The following is a 17755-nucleotide window of genomic DNA, read 5'->3' on the forward strand; positions in this document are numbered from 1 at the left end:
CTATTTGCTCTCCTGTTAGTTCCTTTTTGCATAGACTACCTTTTTCATTTTTAGTCTAACATCTGGTGGGAATCTCTTGCAGGCAATGTATTAATGTCTCATGTTTTTATGCGTTCATCTGTTCTTTCTTTTGATTGGAAAAGAGCCCATTTACATTTGACTATTGATAGTATGTACTAATTGGCCATTTTGCTAATTGATTTCTGGATGTTCTGTACTTTGTTTCTTCTCTTGCTTTTCCCCTTCATGATGATTTTCTGTAAAGCTAAGCTTAGATTCCTTTACCTTTATTAATTTTAAAAAAGAGATTCCTTTCTCGTGTTTTGGCTTTGTGGATTATTCAGTAGTGTAGCTGCTTAATTTTTAAATGTTGGAGGATTTTCTAGACTTGCTTTTATGGTGTAACATATAGTTGATTTTGATTTCCCATCAAAATACATGAGAAGGTACCTGCAGTTTGGTGCAGCGTTCCACATCTGTCAATTACATTAAGCCAAAGTCCCAGTCATGCAGACTCCCAGCTGAGCCTCCAGATTGAGAAGCAGACAAACCATCTACACTGTGCCTGTTCACAGAATTTGTGAGTTTAATGATTGTTATGCACTGGAATTTTGGGATTATGATGTAGCAATAGAATACATGATTTTGTAGGCTCAATGTTTATAAGAAAATCTATACTTTGTCATAATCTTATATAAATTTAGGACCTGAGTTACAATTCTAGCACAATACACTTTAATATTAGCTACTTCCAAATGTATATAATCAAAACTTTTGAAATATAGCAGCTGTAATTCAAGTATTACTCCTGAAAAGTCACTAAAATTTATCCATAAAATCTTGTGCCATATTTTTTCTTACGTTAAAATAATCTATCTTATAATAACATTGACAAAATTCCAAAGGTATTTATAGAGTCAATATACAACTTTACTGTTGAAGGTAAAGTTCAATTTTGAAATACAAGAGAGGACACTAAACAACTGTTTGCTTCTAAGTATAGAGAAGTATTTTAGGTTATTCATATTTCAAATTGGTAGGCAACAAATCTATCGAGTAAAGGAAATCTCTCTAAAATAGAAATGTGTCAGTATTTTTCTTTACTGGTCCAGACAGCTGCCACCCAGGTTCTAGTGCCTCTCTGGCTGGTGGTACGAAGGCTCTCAGGTAAGTATAAGGTCTTTTATTCAAGGTGCAGTATGTCTCTAATAGATAACTTGTTTTATGCTTTGCTCTCACGGTTGGTGGGCAGAAAGATTTAAAAGTACTTATTTTGAGCCACTAATGTAAAAAATGCAAGGGTACAAATAAAGAAAAAAAGTGTTTATTTAAGCCATCCACTAGGATCATAATAAATAATGCAATATACTAATGTAATAACAGATGTCGTCATGCATTTACCACATTTATAAATATACAAGAAAGCTGGCTGTTGGGATAAATTTGGAAAAGTGTATTTGGCAATACAGTGAAAGTTAACAGTGTTAAGACTAGCAAACAGATTCTCTTTCTGATTTTTTTAAAAAATACATCTTTATTATCTGAATAAATGGTAATATTCTCTTATAGGTTCCTGCTTTTATAAACATGCTAGAGCTACTAAGTCAACTGAAAAGGATCTAGGTTAGTAATTTGCCATCAAGATTTGTAATGGAAACCAGATTTTAGAAAAAAAAAAAACAAAAATTAACTCCTCTGCATTTCAACATGAAGGATGCTATATGGCAAGCCAGAATTATTTAAACAATAAAATGTGTCTGAATCAAATAAAACCCAAAGTTTATAAATAGTAGCTCTAATACTCAATGTACAAATGCTGTAGTATTATGATGTTTGTCATTTAATAACCAATTATCTGACTATAAAGGTAATGAACTTTGGTTAAAGTTTAATTTTGCTAGTAAATGTCATGAAGAGTTAAATAGGGTAACCTTTAACATTAGTTTTAAAAGAAATAATTTAAACATCTTCAACATTGAAAATGTGTTTTTGTTATTTACAGTTAATCAGTGATACCAGTGTAGAGCTTAATTTAGCCAATTGCCAGTCTTGCATCCCTCTTCAACATCTGCTATTACAATCTTCCTTATAAATACTTAGGGAGGTTAGTTTAGGGAAGGAGAGCGATCCGTGGTCCAGAGTAGTTCAATGTATGGCCATTTGGTTTGGAGACAGCGTTTAATAGGCGTGTCATCTGTTTGTAGCATGGGATCTTCAAAACCCATAACAACTGCGGTCCCTTCCACATACATGACCTGTTGAACCAAATAAAGTCATCTAGGTCAATCAGTAGTCTTAGCAAATTCTTATTAGGGATATAAAAATAACTGCTTACTGATTAATGTGCAAGTAAGTTTGGAAACATGATGGAAATTTTAACTGCTACCTGACCAGTTGACTGAGATCACAATAAAGAGAAACATATGTAAACGCCAAAATACATTGCTTCTGATAAACATTCCTCAAATTTTATATAGTTCCTACTGCTTTGATAGTGAAGCAGAGCTAGGTAAATTAGAAATATTTGCTTTGTGTTAAATACTTCAAATACTTTGACTTAGGAGTCAAAAGAAACAACTTTATTGCTTAAAACGACATTGAATTATGAAAGTATTTTATATATGACAAAGTCACATAATTTGGTTTTATGTCTTTTTATAGGGAATTCTAAAGTGAATTAAAATTTTTCTGTATCTTAATCTATTTTATTGCTAGTTTTGATGAAATACATTCACTACTCAAGTTCATGGTTTTCAACTCCTCAGAGGAAAATTTCCTTTTCAGAGAAACTGTACACCAAGAATACAACTTGATTTTTATAATTAACTGCTAAGACAGAACCTACTTCTTATAAGGAATCTCACTGCATTCAGGCAGGCCTGCTTGGGTAAGTACTGTGGCCTACCAGTCTTTGCTTTTATACTCCTTCCTGCTGGGCCAGCATTATCCTTTCCTCTGTTCCTCATATTTTCAGTACTGAGTAACTGTGTGTTCTACCTCTGCAACTTAATGACATACGCACCTTGTCTTATAGTTCTTATATACTATTAAGATTTCGTATTTCTGGATTTCTGACCCTTTTGTTATTATGTCAGATGCTTGTGAGCATGATTTGAAGACTTACTAGATATAGGTAGCGTGGCCAAGCAGACCAAGGACAGGATTAGGAATCAGGAACTCAGTTCCAGTCCTTGCTCTGCCAATGACTTGCTGTGTGACACTGGGTGAGTCACTTAATCTCCCTGTCTCAGATGCCTCATCTGTAAAATATGGATAATATTTGACTGGCCTACCTTGTAGGGATTGTGTAGGCAAATAACTATGTAAAATTTCAAAATCTAAATGAAGCACTCATAAGCACATATTAGAAAATAGCATCCAAGTTTTTTTTACTTTTAACTAAAATTATATATTTAATGAGCATGATTTTCTGTAGCAGTTCTTATTTTAGATACTTATACCAGCATGAGTATTTGAAAGTGAAAAGGTATTATCAGTTTTTATTCCTTCTAATGTTGTCTGTTATTTGAATAAATGTAATCATAAGAAACATATGTAAATAAAGCTCATATCTAAGGGAAACGGATAGAGTACATCGGGAGGTTATCAACTTTGTGCTGTGTCAACTGCTCATAGCAAAGCATGGGCGGTAAGAGTGCAGGTTCTGATGTAGACCAACTCATTTTCAATTCCTGAGCGGTGACTTTTAATGAGTTATTTATGTAAAATGGGGCTATTCAGACCATACTTACTTTATAAGGTGCTGGTATGAAACTTCAGATAAAGTACCCAATGCAATCTTAGGTAAATGCTCTATAAAATAAGCACTAGCAGTTTTTCTCTATCAAAAATCTCGCTGTTACTCCTTTTTCCAGATTAAACTGTAATACTGATTTACTAATATCTACAGTCAAGGGCAATATGTACATAAATATAGTTATTTTGTCACAGTGAAACTGTGATCTCACTAACATTAGTCAAATCACAATATGATTAGCTCTCACATACATTGCGACAGTTTTAAAGAGACTCCTGAAATAGTCACCTTAGGTAGTAATTTTGTGTGAATCAAACATTGGCAACTTACTTTTATCAACCCAAGTAGCCACAATTATTGTCAGTTATCATACCTTTTCATTATAATTTGATTGCTTCAATCCATTGTAGTGGTAAACAGTGAAAGACTCTGGACCCCTGGAGCCCTATTATAAATAAAGTATTAAAACATCTTTAGATCAGGCAAATTCTAATTCAGCCACTGAAAATAAAATGCAAATTTCTTAAATCCTTATTCTTTGACTAGGGAATCATTTGATATAGCAAGAAATGTAGGTTTGTACAGCTAACTTCCTCAAAGCTGAAATGATTTGCTTCTAGGAAAAAACTGAGTTTTATTACAAGATCTTCTGCACTAGTTTATTTTCTAACAATGTTCACATATTACTGGTCTTTAAAGGTCTGGTTAATTTCTTTCCTTAATCAATGTGGAAGAGTGGGAACAGTACATATACACATGCACCAATACTTCCAATTTGGTCCACAATATCAAATAAGGGTTGCCATCCCCCAAAGCAAATAATTCTATTCTGAGAGACTTGGATAACACTCAGTAAAGGCTAGCACACAAAACACAATGCCACTAAACTTTCAGAAAAACTGATGCTAGCTTCAAGGCAGCTAATAACAGCCTGTCCCCTCTGAAGGTGACTGGCTCCAACGATTTCCCTAAGGTTCTATGGCTGAATGTCCCTGCCACAAGTGCTACAAGAATGGCCTGTGACGCTGGGGCATTGCTCCCCTTAGAAGATCTGCTGGCAATTGTGGCATCTTGAGCTTCCGAGGGAAAGGAGGGGAAAAATAGGTACAGACTCGGAGGCCCCTAAAGTTACCGTCTGAATAGATGCTTGCTGCTTCAACTACTTCCAATTTTTAGCCAGACCCCCTCCCTTTCTTGATTCAGTCCAGCCTGGGGTATTATGATTTGCAACCAAGAATCTTAAAATGCAGGAGTTAATCTATCTTTTCACTCTTATCTTCCATTACTCACCTTCTTGGATTCTGTTTTAGAGAAGCATAACACTTGTTTCCCCATGAAAACACCTTTTATTGTTAGTCCTTTCACATTTGTGACTTTTTAAACTATTCAACATTCTCCCTTAGTACACTAATTGGGTTGTTTATTACACTAAATGGTTTTATAGTAATCGTTTCAAAATTTAATTTTAGAATGAATCACATACTACTTTGTATCATCCCTTGATAGTATTACCTCGAAAATCTAAGCTCACTTTTTTTTTTGGTATTGCTGAATTTGCAGAGCTAATGTACTTTAACTTACAAAAGAAATACTTTACTATAACTGGGGGTATATTATAGTGGAGTATAATTTATATTCCAGTCATTAACACTGGCATAAAATACTGAAATTACTACTGCGTTACACTACCTTTTGGTAGTGTTGGTAACTGCTTATCTCTGGGATGAAGTAACCTGCATTGGAATCTTTAATCATACACTAGTTGTACAGCCTTAAGCAATTTTCTCATTTTTGGATCCTTGGTTTCCTTTTGCCAAAATGAGTAATTTATAAGGCACAAAATGCCTGGTGCATAGTGTATCCTGAATAAATGTATCTGCTTCTGCTTAAGGCAATTTGCTTATACGTTCTTAGAGTAATCATAACAATGTAAGATATGTATTTCTAAAAGATTAGTAAACATCTCAATGTTTGTATTTTCTAAGTACTATGCAAAATCGTTCCAAAATGAAAACAACCATTATTTTACTTCATTACATTTATATTTTTAAAACACTGTTTTGATGCTATCTTGAAGTACATAAAAGTAAAATGAATTTAAAACTTATCTTCAATTACTCACCTTGGATTCTGTTTTCAATAAGAGTGAAAAGATTAGATCCTGCATTTTAAGATTCTTGGTTGCAAATCATAAACACTTTATAAAAAAAACTAGTAGTTGGAATATAAATAGGACAGCACCATCTAAAAATAATGATATCAGAAAATAAAAGATTCATTTTTTCAAGAAGAATTAACCAAAATTTTAAAAGCCTAATTGTGATATTCTTAGTAACTCTTTGAATTTTACCTTACTCATTTTATTCACAGTAACCTCAACAGAGACATACAGTGTTAGACGATAATGGGTCCCTATTTTAATTACCAACACTGAATTTTGACATTTTCCCTCTATCATTTTGTTATAATTTTTCTACTTGGAATTTATGTAATAGAGGTGGAATAGGAATGGCATTTTTAAAAAAATAATTTGTTTTAGTGCTAAAATCCTTCACTGTAAATAGGAAACAGAAGAAAAGGCTGGCATATAGGCTGTAGAAACGGTTTGCCAACGACACAGCTATGTCTGAAAAGTACTTAACGTCAGTATACATGTGTGCTAACTGAGGTCTTTGAGCCCAATGGAAGAGGTGTCCCAATATGAAACAGCACAGCTCCACCCAATGAAAATTCTCTGGAACCTGGGGTTTACTAGTAGGAGTGCTCATTCTGTAGAGGCTCCTTCACCTTCCTTCTTAGTATTTAGAAAGCTTTAAAAAGATAATTTAAATCCATTCATAATAGTTACCTGTAGAAGGAAAACAGGGATGGGACTAGAGAATTTTTTCTTTATACTCCACATCCTTCTGAATTTTATCTTCCTTTAAAATAGCAGTATCGCTACATGTACTTAGTAGTGTGTGCACTATCACCTCTCAAAGTTCTGCATTACAATGTCTGAACACATGTTCTATCCTCTGTGTATGGGAAAGTATTTACAAAATAGTACTTTCTTAGTCTGCATGTTAGAACATTTTATATGAAAGATGCTAGAACAATTACATTCCAATAATACAAAATAAATACTTTTTTTTTTTGATTGGTCTTTAGTTACGTTACCTGATCAGGAAAAAATTCTTGAAGAAATGGACCCAATAATATGATTCCTAATCCTTCTGGATCTAATTTATTCTTCATGAGATTTATGCTATGGAGAAGGAAAAAAAGAAACAGTGGATACAGATGGGGAAAAAAGCTTACTTTTCTTATGATTAAATTACTGGTACTATAACACATTTGACTGCCAAAACCCTAAGAGCTGTTCTTTTTAGACTCTTAATGACACATACCCAGGAATGACATCCAATTTGCCAAAACTTGGTTATTTTTAAACCACAGTAATCTGTTACTATTTAGAATTTAAATTATGATGATGACTTTGAAATATTGTTCCTTATTAGGTAAAGTAACTTAAAAACTAGGCTTCTAATGCAGTCTGATAATATTCCAATGGTGGATTCTGAATGCCTGGATTTAACAATCAAGTGAGGCACTTAAGTTTATTTTAAGGCCTAAGGAGAAAAAGAAACAGCATCAAAAAGCAGTGGTACATGAAATGAAAACATCTAAAAAGCTAACTGTCAAGAATCAAATGAAGTGTGGAGGCTTAAAATTCTTAGGCAGTATAACAGGAAGGTTAAAGATGTAAGACAGTTCTCTGGACTAGCTAATTCACTAAAGTGTAATGAATGGTAGGAAGTAAGGTGTATGGGCACTTTATTGCTCCAGTGGCAGCCTAGTGAACAGTGCTTTGCAGAACTCTAACAATTTAGATGTAACCAGGGGTGGTAAAGTGCTATTTATGTGTGATTAGAAAAAAGGCAGAGAAAAGTAGGCTGCAATTTGAAGAGTCTCATAAGTGAAAAGCTCTTACAGAAAATATTTATTCTGCATACTATCTCCAAACTGTAAATGCCAAGTTAACTATACTATATTACATAATATGCAAAGGATATGACATTTTAATGGGTTTGAGTAAGAGTAGGCCGTTGTGACATGAAACAAAGGTAAGGTAATATTACAGTTATTTAATTTATTCATGCTTAATTTGGTCTTGTTAGTTTATGGGCAATCACATATTGAAAATGTTACTAGACCAAAGTACAGAGTGAATAACTCAGTCCAATCTTTCAGCTACTTCTCGAAAAACGATCTAACTGTAACTTTACAATTTCAAGATACAGTGTGTATTCTGGTAGAACAAGGAAAATTAAGTAGATATGTGCAGGCAAGTCTGTAAGAATTTGGGAAAAAATTAACTCTTCCCTTCTTCCTGTTAATCTTCCATAGCCAAAATTACCTGAATTCAATCAAGTCAGAGTAATGCAAACGAGATGGTCTCCACTTGGAAATTAATAGAGAAGAAATAAGGTAATTACTATCATACTGTTTATTGGACTAGCTCAGTTCTAATTTTCTCCCTTTAAGTTGGAAACTATTATTTCTGTTACAAATGGGTAACATCACAGTGTGGATAGTGAGACAAAAAAACTAATTCACATGTGAACAGTTTGCACATGTTTATATGTATGTAAACATTCTGAAAATACACCTGAACTATTCAAAAAACAAAATAGGATCAAGTTTGAAAAACTGTGTTTAAGAGTATGCTTTGCTGAATCCTTTCCTTAAATGTTTTATGAACAAACATTTGTTCATTGTCAGATCAACTTTCAAAAGGAAAATGTATGGGGAAAAAACTGAAAAATAGTTACATTTATGGAAAAAGTTGTAGATTTAATATGTACTAACTTAAGAGTGAGAATGAAGACCATGACACATACTTAGGCAATAATGAAAAACTAGTCATTTAGAAATGTTCATTGTCTTTGGTCAAATGTCCTAAAAGTCAGAGGCCTACTGGTTATTTAAGTAGGATAACTAGTAAATATCATTATATAGATAAGTCACTACTTTCACTGAAGCTACTTAGTGAAAAAGATTTTCAATTTATGGAAAAAGCAGGAAAGTAATTGTAGAGTGAGAAAGGAAGCTTATTTTAAGTTTGTCAAGTCTCCACTATAGTAGTGATTAATGTCATTTCTTCTTAAATCTTTGCTTTATATAAGGTGCTATGTTTTATAAATGCAAATTTAGATAAAAACAAAGGCAAAACTGTACATAAATTGTTTTAAATTAAACAGAATACTTTGAGTTCTTTAACACTTCCTATCTTATTTTGCTTACTATTCAGGATCTGAAACAAGGTCCAGTGCTTTCATTACATCTTCTAGAAGTGAATCAGGTATGAATCCATTATCTGTAGAAAAGTAGTAGAAACAATTTGGAATTAAGAGTTTACTAGAAGACATGTTATTACTGTTAAGATTCTAGTGGAAAAATCACAAAAGGGACACAAAGTTAAGGAAGACGAGTATATTAGATTTATCTTAGGCACTGGCTTACATGTTACATTTCTTGGGCACATAGACAAAGATTTATTTTCAAGGTTTCTACTAAAGTTAACCATGTACTTTCTACCTGAGAACTGCAAAAAAAAAAAAAAAAAAAAAAATTCCTTAAAACTAAATTACTTCTAAAGCAGTTTTACAAATTTAAGTAGGGAAAAAATTGTATTATTGAAAGTTGTTAACAGTTAGTAATCAGATATAACTTTCAATAAACAATATGAACATTTAAATTCCCTTTAAGAAATCCAATTAAAATAACCCTTTATTAACCAATTCCTTAGGCACATGGTATTTAACTTTCTGAAAGAATGTTACTAATATATTAATGACCCACTGTTAGATAAGTGATATTATAAATATAAGACCAAGAAAAGATACAACAGCTTGGTGGTCTGAAAATAAGTCATACTTCTAATAGGAAAAAAATTCAAATTAAAATGCAGAGTAGAATTAAATTTTGCTGAAGACTAGCTTATGGAAAATACTTCTTTTCTTTGATGAGGAAACAGCACTGGTAAGTGGTACAAAACTCTGATGCAATACAACATGACACCAAAACAAGCTTGGAGGACAGTCTAAAATCACAGTAGTCTTAAACAAGTAAGTTTATTTTTAAAATGTACAGTGCCAGAGCTTCTCTAGTCATTTACTCATTACTGAAGACTCTCAGCTTTATGTCAATTTTGGGATTAGGTAATAAATAAAGATCTTGTTTTTGAAGAACAAGATGTCCAAAAGCACTACTTCTATAATCAAACTACAGGAAAAAACCTGTAGTTGTTCTTTCAGTCTGTGCTATGTTCACTGTATCAAGAAGGAAATAAATTGTGAGTTTATAAAAAGGTCTTTTCTTACACCTCATAAGCACAGACTTACCCATGGTAAAGAGATTGGTCTTGACTAAAAGGCTAAGAATCATGAGGAGTAACTGAAACTGTGCAATTTTTAAGTGAAGGTTGAAAGTCATTTCAATTTGTCAGTTACCAATAATTTAAGGTTTAGGGAATAAAGAAGTTGATACCTGTGAAATAAGCTAAATTTTATAAACCTTGCTTTGATGAGTTAGAACACTGGGAAAAATATTTTTCTCAGTTAAGTCACAGTTAAAACCCCAGCATTTCTAAACATAAAGCAAGCTTTTATGGAACAGTTAAAATTATCTGGATAGGTTTCTGCACATCTATTTGACAAAAGTGACCTGTTCTTTTGGAGCACTAAATGTTTCTCAGCAACACTGAGTAACATACATTTTGTAAGGCAGGCAGCCTTACCTCCCTTATCAGAACCCCAGAACTCAGCTCCCGCCCCCAGAAAGTTAACTGGTTACATAAAGACATAACAACAATGAACACAGTAGACTTCTTAAATCATATGTTTAACCTCAAGCTTAAACATTTCAACGCATTTTTAATTTGTAAATATATTCTATAATGTATAAATGCATTCTTAACAATTATACTAAATAAGTGAATCTACATTTTGTACATACAGTATTTCAAACCTAAAAATTGTAATGTACCTCAGCACCGCAAAATTTTTTAATATATCCAAGATTAGAATTGGCAATCTTTTAAAAACACTTATTTTGATGTTACCTTATTTTTTAATCAGTCATATTTATTAGGACAAATATTATAGAAAAAGAACAGAATCATTAAGCTAAAAACAGATGAAGCCTAGATCATCTAGTATGTAGTCATCTAGTATGTATTCTACTAGAGAGAAGACCAATTCCTTAGAGAATATGGAAATAGAGACATCATGTGATAAGATCTCAATAGCAACAGTAATGGAAATCTGAGTACAATTTACTAGTCAAGCACTTAAAGAAAAAGAACTTGAAGGCATGTGTAAATGTGAATACAAAATCAGACTTCTAGAGGCTGGAAAAGTAGGGAATATGAGGCATGGAGGACAAGTGAGGGCCCAGCACTTGTGATGGCAAACAGCTAAACAAAGTATTTTGTTTGCTTTTTTTGGCCAGCAAACAGACTATAAAGTGTGCCAAGCTCCCAGAGGCTAGGAGTAACTCAGAGCAAAAGACAATTGATGGAGAACAAAAGCTGGCAAGTAAGTTATTTCCTGGATATAACCACCATTTCATAACTGTGAAGAAATAAGAGTTGGATTTTAAAGAGAAAGATGTACCAATTCTAACTACGAATTAAGGAAGAGTCTGACAGGTCTCTTTTTAGCACAAGCTAGATTGAGTGCTGTGGGAAGAAAGCAAATGGCAGCCACTCAAAATCCACAAGGCAAGATGGGACCTCCTGCATTTGAGCTGGAGGCAGCTTCTGCGGAGACACAGGGATGGGCAGCAAACACTTGGGACTAACATTTTCAAACCACTGCAGGCGAGACAATAGTTTTGTGGGACTAGAAAGAACACAGAGGTCTAGTTGAGGAGGACCTTTGTTTCAGTAAAATCATCACAATTTTTATGATGTTATTTTGTATTTCACAGAACAACCTATTTCAACTTCAACAATACATAATTACAACAGAAAGAATGGCTTGTGCCACAGGTGAAGACATGCTGACAGCTCAGCTTTCCTTAGTGTTTTATCACTGCTCATCCCCAGTAGATGACTGCAGCAGGGGTTTCATAAACCTAAAGCTGTGTTTGATACAAGCAAGTGCTCAATAATGCTTGTTTCGTTTAATTATTCAAGCTAATCCTAATTTCAAATTTAAAGAAAGTACTCTGTCCAGGTACCATCCTTCAAGCAACAAGTTTTGTAAATTGTATGCATGAAGCTCATAAAGAAATGAGCTTGTCCTGCAAAATCACTCCACTGATGTGATGGGAAACTCGCAGAACAGTAACAATATGATTGCAGAACAAGTGGCCAGGGCAAGGTGAAGAAGAACAAAGGTAAGAAGCAAATGTCATCATTTAAAAGGAACAGAAAAGACAAAAGGCAGCTGGTATAGAATGTCTTAAAGGGCTGTACATTAAACAATCTATAATGGTAGTTTTTCTTAAAATACAACATGCTGAAACCATTCAGAAAAAAGCCAATATATTTCAGCGACTTAAAATATTAGTATTTAAAGTGCTCATTTTAAATAAAGATAGTTACACATTAGCCAAATACAACTGCTTCCTTAAATGAAGCCAAAACACCACATTATGTGAAAAACATGAGACTATCATTTCAAATGCCATCTATATAGTTTTGTTTTTGTTTATGAATGAACTCACAATATGCCACACAATTTTGGAATTTTTTCTTTCCTAAAAAAAATTTTTTTTTTTTTTGACAGAGGGAGAGACGAAAAGAGACAGATTCTGGGAAAGGGAGACAGTGACTCAGCGAAACACAGATGAGCGAGATCATGACAGAGTGCGTCCGGAAGACGCACGAGGAAAGAAACAGAATGTTTCTCACTGTCTCTGTATCTGTCAGATACAGACAGAAGGAAGAAGAGTGACAGAGATGAGTGCGTAACAGAGAGAGAGAGAGAGACAGAGCGCTAGTGACACAGGCCAGGAGAGAGGAGAGACAGAAAGAGGGAGGAAGATAGTGAGGTAAGAGACAAAGGGAAAATACAAGAGGAGGGAGAGAAGACCGTCTGGATTTTGTTCTAATAAACCACTACACAATAAATTGCCAACTCATGTAAAGTAGTTCTCGCACAGAAAACTGAGTTTAGGAATTTGCCTAATAATTAGACCACTACTCATATCTTGGGTAGTCATTTTTAAAAACAGCAGTACACACCTCATCTTATGTATTCCATTCTGGAGGGATTTTCTCTCTCATACTGCAATTAGTTTTAATATGGTAGAAACATGTCCCTAAACATATCCTGAAATGAGCAGGCATTTATGTACATATGTGCATGGCCATGAAGCAGCAATCTAGACTGGAATATGAAGTATAATAAAGGGAAGATCTAAATGAGGGTTAGAGCAAAGGGCGGGGGGGAAACCTCATACCTTAAATCCTTAAGACATTATGACACAGGAAATTGCTGAACTCATTATCTAACTTCACCACAAGACAAACACTTTCCTGGCTATTTCTTGCATATAAAATGGTACCTCCTATCTGTGTTCACAGATAAATCAATTTCTCTTCACTTCCAATTGTCAATGTGATTTCCCTTTTCCAGTCTTCATGATATTCTCATTTAAAAAAGGAATAGAAATGGCTTATTCCCTGTCTTGTCCATGAAAGGATTCAAAGTGGTAAGACTGCCCATGACATAGTTCAAAGTGCTACACTCAGCAAAGATTCAAGTTAAAATTGTTGACTGACTAGAAAGCTAATTTCATTCAGTGGTGAGAAAAGGAGAAGAGGTAAATCTCTTATTTCCAATCTAAAGATTTAGAAATGTTATATGCAAATTTTAAGTTAGGAAAAAGGCATAGCGGAAGAAAGTCAACTCACCAATATGAGCACTAAGTAACTAGAGGGATGGAGAGAAAGGAACTCACATTTATAAAATATCCTACTACATGGTAAGCAATGGGTAAGGTGCATTTCACAACATTAATCTTCATAATGACTAATATTTTCAGAAATTAAAAGAGATGCCTAAGTTTAACAAGTTTGAAGATAGAAGAAAATGTATTTTTAAAGATAACTAAATCCCTCTAGGAATTCACAGGGGCTTCACTGAAGCATCACTTTCAAGTAGGCTTCGCCTAATAATTTATAATGGAACATAAGGCATGAGCTGGTTTTAAAGCTATACTAGGAAAGCCGATGACTTGGGTGAACAGTAATGGCTATAGAGTCTAACAGCTAAGTATGTGAATACAAAAATGAACAAAACCTAGCTAACAGTGATATAAACGTGGGCTTTTCAAAACTATGTTGGGTACAACAGTTAAGCACAGGCTCACAAGAGAATAAAAGTCAATTTACTTTTCTACATCTTTTTCCTGCCACAAGCAATTTATATAGAAATACTTCGGGGCAGTCACATCAACAACATGGAGCTAGAAGTCGTCAGCACTCATCTCTCCCACCAAAAAAACAAACTGAAGAAAACAGTTCAGAGAAAGAGCTGGACTACAAAGCAGGAACTACCAAAAAAAAAAAAAAAAAAAAGTCAGGATCTCAAAAATTAAGGATGACCTAGAAAAGCATAGGAACAAATTGCTTGCATCACTTCATTTCTCAGTCAAGAGCAGCTTAGCTCCAGAGGGAATTCCCTCAGAGAAAATTCATGTCATGGGATAAAGGAGAAGAGGAGAATCTCAGCCAACCTCATTACTCTGAACTTTTGCAGTCTGTTACACAAATCTCCACAGACTTCACTTATACTGATCCCAGCTGTCAGCTGTTCACAGTTCCTCCCAGAGACTCAAGTACCTTCTGCTTACCCCAGTCTCTAAGACTGGGAACATTACCTCATTATATATCAAGCCCAAGAGGTCACTATTATGTGCCCTGCCTCCTGGGCTCAGGTCATGCATTGAGTACCACTGCTGTGTTGTGTTACTGCCACTCTGACCCAATTGTGAGCCCTGCTCCTCAAGTCCTAACAAATGGCATTAACTGTGGTTGTGAAGCTACTGACCTGCACACAGGGTTGCAGTTGAAACTGACATCCCACTGCCCCTGAACCCAGGTAACCACAGCACCTTGTAGTATAGGACTGGTGCTGCTTCTGCATTTCCACCTTAATATCCCAAGTTACTACGGTGAGGCCATGGCCATATTCTAGACATTAGAGCCACAGTTACAGCGAATGTATCTGTGTCCAGGACACATGTGCTCTCTTAGGACCTCCACTGTGATACTGCTCTGAGGGCCTGCGTGCCAGTATGCCAGAGCAGGCACCAAGGAACATCTCATCTAGAACTTCCTTCTACAAGCAAAGAAAGATCAGGAAGGTATCAGCAGCCTTGACACAGAGGACCTCTGCAGTATGGCCAATGTTAACCTCAGTCAATGGAGTTGTAAAGAGACTATGCCACCGTACCTTCTCAAGAACTAAAGATTTTACATCCAGTCAGTGCCCTTGCAGCCACCTCGGGGTCAAAGTCATTCTCCACTGAATTGTGGGATGCCATCAAAAGAACAATATTCACATTTTAAAAATGCTCAAAAAAATTCAGTGGAGTAGAAACATACCTCAAAATAATAAGATGACAAAACCATACATAGTAATACATGACAAACCCACAATGAATATTATATTTAATAGAAAAAAAATTATTTTCCCTGATCTAGAACAAGGCAAGACTACCCACTTTCACTACTCCAATTCATTACAGTCTGCAAGTTTTAAGCAAGAGCAGTTAGGCAAACAAGAGAAATCCAAATTGGGATAAATAAAATTGTTGCTATTGTTGATATGATCTTACATATAGAAAATCTCAAAGTCAATCAAAAAATTGTTGGAATTATTCAGTGAGTTCAATAAAGTATCAGGAACAACTTTGAAAAATCAACCTAACAGAAATTGATGAAATTCCTATCCAAACTTTACAATACCATCAAAAACAATAAAATACTTGGGAGTAAGTTTAAGCAAAGAAGTGAAGGATCTGTATATTAAAACCTAAGACTTATGGAAAGAAATTAAAGACACAGACAAATGTAAAGACAGCCCATATTCATGGATTTGAATAATATTATTAAAATGGGGCCTCCCTGGTGGCACAAGGGGTTAATAAGTCTCAGTACTATGAAGCTATCAGCAGCCGCTACAGCACAAGGTCAATCCCTGGCCAGGGAACTCACCCACACGGAGCAGCAGACCTCCTGTCTCACCTGCTGTTCCCCTCAGCAGTGTAATTCAGTAGAACTGCCTGCTCTGCTCCCCACTCTCTCTCTGGTTAATCCTCTCACCCCTCACACCTCTGGCCTAGCTCTTTTATGCATAAATCTTTTTTAAAAAAACTGTTAAAAATGGTCAAGCTATTTAAAGTTCATTATAGCCCCCATCAAAATATCCAAGCATTATTCGTAGAAATAGAAGAAATAATAAAATTGGGGTAGAACCACAAAATAGCCTGAGTAACCAAAGCAGTCCGGAGAAGAAAAAAACAACACAATAAAATCACTCCTCAATTTCAAACTATACTACAAAGGGAATCAAGAATACCCAATAAGGGAAGGACAGTCTTCCATAAATAGTGCTGAAAAACTGGAGAAACACATGCAGAAAAACGAAATTGGACCTCTAGCTCACAGCATACACCAAAGTTACTCAAAATGGATCAAAGACTTAAACAATAAGACCCAGTAACATGAAACTCCTACTCGAAAACACTGAAACAACAAGCTCAATATTGTTCTTGGCAATGATTTTAAATATATAAAGATACAAAACATAGCTAATGTTAATATCTTTTACCTTCTGGATCATAGGTTTGAAAAACTCTCCTGGCTTGTTCTGAAGGAGCTTCAGGGGCAACTAAAGCCATATCCTGACAAGATAAAAAGCATGCTTTTAACCAGCTGTAACATCATGGCATTAAAAATACACACAAAAATGACAACATTTTAAATCATAAGACTGAGTTACATTTTATATAGGTATGTGACCAGGTAAGTAATAAACTGGGCATTAATTTTACATCTTTAAAATAGGGGTATAATATTTCAATCACAAGTAATTGTTGCAGGAATACATGTGAAGTTCTATATAAAAACGCCTGAAAATTCTGATATAATAATTACTAGAAAAATGCAACCTGCAAAAAATAAAGACAAACATCTTCTTTACATTACTGTCTTGGTAATACATATAACAATAATTTTCAAATATTTAAAAACTAAATTCAGAGATGTGAGAGCAAACATTCATAGAGCAATACGTTTAGATTACTTTAGTCAGTATCATACCTAGTCAAAGAACAATCAAGTTCTGCAGGTCCAGAATTCTAAATTTTCTTAACTCAAATGAACCATCCGAAAGACAGAATTATTTTTCCCCATGAAAAGAAGTTTCTATTATAACTAGTTTCTTCATGTAGTAAGCAACACTGGTACTTACCAAAATTCTAAGCACAAAAACTCAGAATTTCCTTGGATTCTTCACAAACTTTTACTCCAAATATTTAAACTGCTAGGAAACTCTAGTTCTGGACAAACGTGAATCTAGGTCTTTGAGTCTTTTCTTTGGTCTAAGCCTTGCCTGTAATTGTGTTTACTCAGACAAACTGAACAGAGAACAAATTTCCAAGTATTTCTTCATACCGTCTTAAATCCATTTTAAGAAGTTATGGGGTATAAATGTTAAATATAGGGCCTCCCCTGGTGGCGCAGTGGTTGAGCGCTGGGCTGCGAAGCTGCCTGCAGCCTCTGCAGCGCTGGTTCCATCCCCACATGGCGAGCAGACCTCTCCGCTGCCCACTGCTCCCCTCAGCAGTGTACTTCGTCAGTCTGCCTGTTCTACTCTCTGCTCTGGCTCTGGTGAATTCTCTCACCCTCCCGCACTTCTGACTGTACCCAGTGCTTGTATAAATAAATAAATCTTTTAAAAAAATGTCAAATAAAATTTACAATGCTATTCTCCCAGG

General features: G+C 34.7%; 1 protein-coding gene and 1 long non-coding RNA gene across 4 annotated transcripts in view; one reads left to right on the plus strand and one right to left on the minus strand.

The window, feature by feature from the left end:
• Positions 1-1308: 1308 nt before the first annotated feature.
• Positions 1309-17755, minus strand: part of MINDY3 (MINDY lysine 48 deubiquitinase 3) — an 81278-nt gene continuing 64831 nt past the window's right edge. For all 3 annotated transcript variants that reach the window (XM_037510665.2, XM_037510663.1, XM_054695105.1), the window contains 5 exons: positions 16588-16660; positions 9044-9116; positions 6917-7004; positions 4131-4202; positions 1309-2255 (listed from right to left, as the gene is read on the minus strand). In XM_037510665.2, the coding sequence (XP_037366562.1) occupies positions 2106-2255; positions 4131-4202; positions 6917-7004; positions 9044-9116; positions 16588-16660 (456 nt within the window). In that variant the 3' untranslated portion in view covers positions 1309-2105. The remainder of the gene's footprint in view (positions 2256-4130; positions 4203-6916; positions 7005-9043; positions 9117-16587; positions 16661-17755) is intronic.
• On the plus strand, positions 11255-12876 carry LOC119244717 (uncharacterized). Its single transcript, XR_005125113.2, has 3 exons — positions 11255-11337; positions 11732-12142; positions 12535-12876. It is a non-coding gene; the product is annotated as an uncharacterized LOC119244717 (long non-coding RNA).

The sequence above is a fragment of the Talpa occidentalis genome, unplaced genomic scaffold (assembly GCF_014898055.3).
Source record: "Talpa occidentalis isolate TD23 unplaced genomic scaffold, MPIMG_talOcc4v2.1 talOcc4.14, whole genome shotgun sequence".
Classification (NCBI taxonomy): domain Eukaryota; kingdom Metazoa; phylum Chordata; class Mammalia; order Eulipotyphla; family Talpidae; genus Talpa; species Talpa occidentalis.